The 7,506-nt window shown below is 64.3% G+C and overlaps 3 protein-coding genes across 3 annotated transcripts; 1 reads left to right on the top strand and 2 right to left on the bottom strand.

Moving 5' to 3' along the window:
• Nucleotides 1–644: 644 nt before the first annotated feature.
• On the top strand, nt 645–1,934 carry MNEG_11985 (50S ribosomal protein L21; the record flags this gene model as incomplete). The annotated part of the gene is made up of 4 exons (XM_014039545.1): nt 645–741; nt 877–1,100; nt 1,268–1,402; nt 1,836–1,934. The coding sequence occupies 4 exons, from the start codon at nt 645–647 to the stop codon at nt 1,932–1,934; spliced, it is 555 nt and encodes a 184-aa protein (XP_013894999.1).
• An 886-nt stretch (nt 1,935–2,820) lies between these two features.
• Nucleotides 2,821–5,328, bottom strand: MNEG_11984 (ornithine carbamoyltransferase; the record flags this gene model as incomplete). The annotated part of the gene is made up of 7 exons (XM_014039544.1): nt 2,821–2,850; nt 3,023–3,172; nt 3,512–3,754; nt 4,024–4,110; nt 4,261–4,563; nt 4,802–4,983; nt 5,292–5,328. The coding sequence occupies 7 exons, from the start codon at nt 5,326–5,328 to the stop codon at nt 2,821–2,823; spliced, it is 1,032 nt and encodes a 343-aa protein (XP_013894998.1).
• Nucleotides 5,329–6,231: 903 nt separating this feature from the next.
• Nucleotides 6,232–7,027, bottom strand: MNEG_11983 (hypothetical protein; the record flags this gene model as incomplete). The annotated part of the gene is made up of 3 exons (XM_014039543.1): nt 6,232–6,330; nt 6,649–6,699; nt 6,914–7,027. The coding sequence occupies 3 exons, from the start codon at nt 7,025–7,027 to the stop codon at nt 6,232–6,234; spliced, it is 264 nt and encodes an 87-aa protein (XP_013894997.1).
• Between the last annotated feature and the right edge of the window lie 479 nt (nt 7,028–7,506).

Raw genomic sequence — 7,506 nt, 5'->3', positions numbered from 1 at the left:
ATGCGCGGGGGGTTGGGAGGCTGGGGGCTGCTGCCTCCTGCGTCGATGCACCTGCGCGGCAGTGCGCAGGGGAGGGGTGCGCGGTCAGGTTCCGCACTGTTTCGTACTGGGGCCCAGGCAAAAGCTCACTCCAATCCCATTTGGACTGTAATTGAGGTCTTCTGCAACAATCAGGAGCCTGACGACGCCATGCGGGGCCAGCCTAGAGCTTCGCTGCGGGCTGCAAGGCGGCCCACCCTTTCCGGTGTGCTGCACAGGCAGGTGCGCGGCAGGGCGCGTGCCGCGTGCTGCCCGTCCAAGTTACGATGTCCGGTACTATTCGTCAGCTATATCGAGCGTCCACGCTTCCTCAAAGTGCACAGGCTCAAGCGCAGGTGCAATTGTCGTCAGATCACAACGCAGGCTGGCTCCAGAGGCTTGCCACCGCAAAGAGGGCAACGGTAAAAGCAACCTGGTTGCACGTTGTTCCATCAACTCGCTCGGTCCACCAGAGGTCCATGTTGGCGCCCGCCCCGCTTCGACATGTGCGTTGTGGGTATGGTGTGTCGACGATGCACAACGCCGATACGCGCACATCAAGAACACCAACGCTGCAGCAGGAGCATTGCATAGGCGGCAGCAGCAGCAGCACCACAGCAGCCAAAATGCTGGCCCAGCGCTCCGCTGGCCTCAGGCGGGCCTTCACGGCCAGCGCCAGGCCCATTGTCAGCCGCAGCATTGTTAGGCCCGTGTGCCAAGCAGGTACGCAAGGGCGAGATGGGGCGAGCGAAAGGCGAGGACTACATGGCTTGTGTGGCTCGCTCGGAGGCCCCTTCGTCTACGGCGATGCTGATTGGTTGTATTGACCGGCCTTATTGCATTTTCATTTGTGCGCAGCGGCAGTGGAGAAGGCCTCGACCGGCAGCCCATCGCTACTGTCTGCGGGGGCCCCGGACACATACGCCATTGTGGAGGTCGGTGGCCGGCAGATGTTCCTGGAGCCCGGCAAGTGGTACACCTGCAACCGCCTCCAGGTGCTAATGGGCGTTCGCCGGCGCCCGGGGCGCGCGCTGCGTCGCGCGCCTGGTGGTGGTGCGCTGCGGCCGCCGCGCTCGCTCCTGGTGCCTCTCAGCCACCTCTGGGCTGCATTTATCCACCTGCTTGGAGAGATGAGCTTTAAGCGATCGTCGCGCTGGCAGTGGAGTACGTGGCCCCCTGGCAAGCAGCGACCTGGCAAGCGACCTACCCGTTGCGGCCCCCCTCGGCCCCAAACAACGCCGCACCGCAGGTCGAGACAGGCAGCAAGATCCGCTTCGGCCGCGTGCTGGCTCTGAAGCAGGAGGGCAAGTTCACCGTGGGGGCGCCCTACCTGGAGGGCGCTGCAGTGGAGGCGGAGGTGCTGGAGGAGCTCAAGGGCCCCAAGGTGGGGACCTGGGGGCAGCGGTGGGGTGGAGTGGGGTGGGGTGGTAGCGGCCCCTGCTGCACAATTGGCTGGGGTCAGAAGAGCGACGCGTGAGGTGTTGAATGGGGGAACGCCAGCGGTACGGGTGCGGCGGGGCAGGGGGGTTTGCTAGGTGATAACGTGCTCTCTAGGGGTGGAGTGGGCACCTCGTGCGTGCGTGCTGCCGTGCAGCACCTGGGTATGCCGCGTGGCATGGGCTGAAGCGGATGCTTATGATGGGCGTCGCCGGCGGCTGCGAGGGCGGAGGGCCAGGCGGCCAGCCAATCAACGGCGCTGCTGCCGCTGCGGGCGGCGGCCGGCCCCACTGACATGCAGGACGACACGCTCCATGCCCTCCGCCCCACCATGGGCCCACGACCGCAATTCTCTTGATCCCACGAACCATTGACTCCAGGTGATTGTGTACAAGATGCGCCCGAAGAAGCACTACCGCCGCAAGAACGGCCACCGCCAGCCGCTGTCGCGCTTCATGGTCACCAAGGTCGGCGCCTAGGCCGCCTCATGGTGGCGTACCCCTGCCCCTTGAACGCCACCCTTTCTCTCTGAGTAACGCGCGTCATGATTCTGAGACAGTATCATGCCACTGAGCATCCGCACGGGGTGTGCATTGAAACCTGGAGGCCGCGCCTAGATGCACGGCAAGCAGCGTTGGGTATTTGATTTGGGGCAGCCATCTGGGGGCGTAGGAGGTGGGACGAAGGCAGCAGCAGCGCTCTGGCTGAAATGGGCGTGCAATTGGCGCTTGAAGCGCCATTCTGGTGTCGCCAAGGGATGGTGGCTGCAGCGGGCTTGGCAGGTGCTGGGGGACTCCCAGCTGCAGCAGCGGTCAACCTGCAGGAAATGCTTTTGAGCGTTTGAGGTCCTGCTTCAAGTGCGGGAGGCTTTGGAGGGAAATGCTCAGGGCCTGCCCGGTTCGAACCTCAGCTGCATCAGCATCAGCTGACCCCGTGCGTTGCATCTTGCTTTGCAGCAGCGATGGGCAAGACCCTGCTGATTCGAGCCGGGCAGGCAGTGCACTAGCGGCTGAAGAGAAAGCACGCGCCCTCACAGCCCTAGCCCCGCACTTTGCAGCCGTAGCCTGCAAACACTCCGTCTTGGATGGGATATGCAGCAAAGGCTGTGTGGTGCTCATCATGCGTCAGCAAGCCGAGCGTGAAACTGCAGGGGTATGGGTTGGCGTTTGGCAAGCAGGATCCTTCCAGAGTCAGTTGCTTTTTGTCAGACCTCTGACAAAGACACCCAACCTGTAGGCAAGCAAACACACTGTCTCTGAAAAAGCCTTATGGTGGAAAAAATGCATCAAGCTGTGTAATTGCACCATCCAATGGCAATGCCAGCGTGCACGCAGGATAACAGGCGAGCTGCTCTGCAGGTGGCAATCAGGCGAAGCAGTGCAACATGATGCCGTTCTGCGGTGAGGGAGTGAGCATGGGGGGGGGGGTCAGGCGCCAGGGTGCTCATGAGCAGAGAACCAAACGCTGCGGTACAACCTGGGCTCACGCAAAGACACAGTGCGGCGAGCGGCGGATCGGGCGGCCTTGCTGGCGTCGCCCGTATCGCATGGCCCCGGCGGCCCCGCACCTGCGCGTGCATGCGGTTCTCCGCCTGCTGGAAGACCACGCTGGCAGCGCTCTCCATCACGGCGTCGACAGTCTCCAAGCCGCGCTCCGCGGGCAGGCAGTGCATGAAGGTGCACTGAGGGCCGGCCAGGGCCATGAGGTCCTGGTTGACCTGTGATCGTGTGTGTGTGTGCGTGTGTGCATGCGTGTGTGTGTGTGTGTGCGTGTGTGCGTGTGTTCGTGGGGGGTGCAAGTGAAGTGCGACTACCAGCACAGCGCGAAGGGAGTGCTCTTGTTGGGCTTCCAGCACCACCCAGGAAACTCTGTTGGCAGCCAGCACTCACTCAGTGGGCGCATCGGGCACCTGCCGCGACATCCCACACCTTCCCGCACTTGCGTGCCCTCACGCCACAGCGCTTCACCCCAGTGTGGACGACGCCCTCGGCATCCACACCACGCCCGATTCCCCTATAAAAGCAACCATGTTGGGTGGCGACCGGTGCGCGGGCACCTGGTAGGGCGCAAAGTCCCTCATTTTGACCTCCAGCGTCTCCTTCTGCCCCATGCTCGCCCACACGTCAGTGTAGATGACGTCAGCGCCCTTGACGGCGTTGCGGTCTGACGTCACGGTGACGTCACTGATGCCGGCCGCCTTGGCCAGCGCCACGGTGCCCTCGTCGGGCTCGTAGCCGGGGGGGCAGATGCAGACAAACTCGTAGGGAATGCGCGCGGCCAGCCGCAGCCACGAGTGCACCTGGGCAAGTGCGTTTTTGTGGGTCGCGGGCCGAGGTTAACGGGCGTGGCTGTGGCGGCTGTGCAGAAACATGGGGGCTTTGCGACCGCCGCTTGCGGCACTGGCAGACTGTCGTTGGCGCCGGTCGGCGAGCCTGTGCCATGCTCGGCAAACAAGGGCTGGCTGCCTGGGGCGCTGCTGGCCTCAGTTGGGGTTAGAAAGTCCAACCTTATCACGGGCGGGTGTGATTTTGTGGTGGCAGCGGCTGGCGGAGAGATCCTGGAGCCTACCATGTTGTTGCCGTCGCCAACGTAGGCCACCTTGAGCCCCTCAAACTTCCCCTTAACCTCGGAGATCGTCAGCACGTCCGCCATGATCTGCCCGCGGAGCGGGGGTGGGGGTGGGTTCCGCTTGTGCGTGAGGATGCCGTACCGCAGCGGGCAGCCGGCGGGCAGAACACAGCAAGCAGAGCCCGACTGAGCGCTTCAAAATCTGCAGCCAAACCAGCCTCCCGCAGCACGCGCCACCCCCGCTCCGAGCCGCCCAGCTGCGCCGGGCCGCGCCGTCCGGCCCGCGCGCCATCCCGCCCCCGCGCCGCCGCCGCCGCCGCTGACCTGGCAGGGGTGGTTGTAATCCGTGAGCCCGTTGACGACCGGCACGCTGCTGAACTCGGCTAGCTCTATGAGATCCGCGTGGCCAAAAAGCCGCGCCATTATGGCGTCGTTGTAGCCGGACAGCACGCGCGCGATGTCCTTTGTCGGCTCGCGCTTGCCGATCTGGATGGTGTTTGGGTCGAGGTACACAGCGTGGCCGCCCAGGCGGAAGAAGCCCTGGGGTTTCGGATTGGGGAATAAGAGGGAGAGGGAGCGGCAGCAAGGGCGTCAGCGGTGACCCAGCGGCCGGCGCCCCGGCAGGGCGGGTAAATTGGTAGCGTGGGGGCGCTGTTGATATGAGCACCGCAGGGGGCCCTTGCGGCCGGCCGGGCCGGGTCCGGCCGGGGGCGCGCGGCGGCGCTCGCGCGTGGGGTCGGCGGCGGCCGCGGCGCGGAGATCGGTGGTTCGTCCCCACCGTCTCGAAGGACACGCGCGTGCGGGCGGAGGGCTTGGTGAAGATCATTGCCATGGTGCGGCCGGCAAAGGGCTTGAACGACTCGTCGCGCGCGTAGAGCCGCTGCTTGGCGTGGGCGCCGCGCTCCAGCATGTCCAGGAGCTCGTCCTTTGAGAAGTCGTCCAGGTGCAGGAAGTGCTTGCCTTGGGTCGGTTGGCGGTTGTTGGGCGTCGGGGGGTGAGGGGACGGGGGTATGGTGGTGCATGGAGAGGGGGGTAGGCGCGGGTGGAGGCGACGTCGGCTTGAGTCTGTAAGAGCGCGTTGCGAGCACGGTGCCATGAATGCGACTGTCGGCGGCCATGACAGGCTGTATGTGTGGCCGGCGGGCCGCCGGCGCGCTTTTGACCCTTCCTGACTGTGACTGCGCAGACTGCGACGCTGCGGCGCGCGGGCTGTCCCGCCCGGCCCGCTCGAGCCGCTTGCTCAATCGCAAATGGGCCAGTGCATGCACCTTTCTTGGGCGGGGAAACGGTCTTTCCGGTGTACATTTTTCTGCCCTCGTGCAGCATGGACCGGCAGATCAGGCCGCGACGAGTGCTCCCGGCGCACCCGCCCGCCTGCCTCTGCATCTGAGTCTGCATCTGTGGTGCTGGCTAATGTGTGTCCGAAATCACCGAGCCTGACACGCCACAAGGGTTTCGCCTGCAAGTGGGGATCAGAGGAGAATGGGCTTGCTGGCTGTGCCTGATTTTACTTTTTACCACATTCAAACAATGCTCGTGCAATCGGGGTTCTCATGGCGGCAGTTTGGAAAATCACGCGGCTGTTGCGAGCCATGTGCACCGTTCTAAGGCTGCCCTTGCAGCTATCTCATGCTGAGCGGGCCTTGTCGTGACAAATATCCCTTTTGATGTGCAATGGCTGCCGGCTAAGACGTCCTTGACAGCACTCATGGGTCAACATCGCATGCAGCAAGGCAGGGTCAGCACAGCGCGCCAGGGCAACGCCAAAAAGAGGTGCATAACTCTCTCATTTCAAAGAGCTCATAACGAACTGATGAAGAATTCCATGCTATTCGAATGCCACCCATCATTGGTCAAACGTGTTGACCAGGCCCCTGATGTCTGCCACGTTGATTACCATGCGGTGCCGTTGCAATATTGCTGCAGGCAGCGCTGGCAGCCAAGCCACACAGCAGCCCATTCTCACGTGTCTTGCCTTGCACATTACATCAGGATCAGACGATTAAAAAATGCTCACACCACCTGAGGCGCAGAAACCAGTGGGAGCGCCGCAACACGCCGCCCCTCCGGCCAAAATTGCTGGCGGCACACGCCGCCACACGCTTCGTTCTCTTCTCTCCCGCCTGCCCCCGGCGCACCGACACGACCACGTGGGCCGGTCGCGCCAGGGATGGGCCAGCGGGGTGACGGGGAAGCATCTAGCCCCCTTCAAGCGCTGAGGCCAAGGTACAGGAGCACGCCCAGGCCGCCCAGGCCACCGATGACCGTGGCGATGGTGCCAACAGTGCCCTCCGCAACGCCGCTTGACTGAGGCGCGTTACGTGGGAGGGTGAGAAAGGGGAGGGGCAGTGTCAGGGGTCAGTAGACAGCAGAGACGAGGGGACAGGCGGTTACGCCAGCACAGACCTGCTCCCCCGGCGACCCCAAAGCCGGCAGCCGCAGCCGCAGCCGCAGCCGCAGCCGCCGCGGCCGTAACAGACGCGAGCTTGTCGCTGCGTGCCGGCTGGGCCAGCCTGCCGCGGCTCCCCCTGCCACGATCGCTCTGGCCCCCAAAAGCCGGCCCCTGCTCCTGGCCTCGCGGCACCGGTGCCCACGCCGCAACCACCGCCCTCCTGGTGGCCGCACCTTGCCGGTCTCGGCGTCGTACTTGACAAAGCGCCTCTTGGGGGCGTTGCACTATGAGCAGGGGAAGGGGGGAGGGGTTGGCGGCTGAGAGTATTGCGTGGGTGCGAGGGGCCGTCCCGAGCAGACCCCAGTGTCAGTGCTCAACCCTGAATCTTTCTTTACCGCCTCCCCACCTTCCCCAAAACACGCACGGCACCACTCTGACACCACAGCGTCGCCTTGGGCACCGCCCGCCGCAAACTAGCAGAAGGACACGAACCCTCACCTGCTCGCAGAAGTAGTTGCTGGGCAGCTCCTCAAAGGGCGTGGTCTCGCAGTAGATGTAGCCGCTGGGTGGAGGTTGCGTGCCAGGCGCGCGTTTTAATGTGTGTGTGTGCATTTGCATGTGTGTGTGTGTGTGTGCATAGGAGTGTGTACGTGAGCTGTCGCGTGCAGTTGTGTGAACGGGTGCGTGTGCACACAAGCGCTGCAGCGAGGGGAACTGCAAGTGGTGCCAGGCCACAACAGCGGGGCCGGGGGGCGCAGCAAAGGCAACATTACACAGCGCCGTCAAAAAAGCGGCTGGCATGCCATGGTCGGCGCCAGTTGACTGCAGGCAGAGGCGCCCTGCACAGCGCACCCCCGTGAGGGGCGGCCGCTCCCCTTGGCCCGGCCCTGCACTCACCAGTCCACGCAGATGTGGGTGGCCAGGTCCTGGGGTCGGGGTTTTCGCGCAAGGGATGGCGGTCAAGGTGGGGCGGGGTCTGGTAGATTCGTACGAGACAATTCTTGCCGCAGATCAAACACGAGGAGGACGCTGGAGAAGGGTGTCCCGGCCCCGCCTCGTGCCGCCGCAGCGGCGGCGCCGGCGCTGACGCT

Source organism: Monoraphidium neglectum, assembly GCF_000611645.1.
Source record: "Monoraphidium neglectum strain SAG 48.87 unplaced genomic scaffold scaffold03000, whole genome shotgun sequence".
NCBI lineage: Eukaryota > Viridiplantae > Chlorophyta > Chlorophyceae > Sphaeropleales > Selenastraceae > Monoraphidium > Monoraphidium neglectum.
Note: the sequence above shows the minus strand (reverse complement) of the source record. Positions and strands in the feature narration are given on the sequence as shown.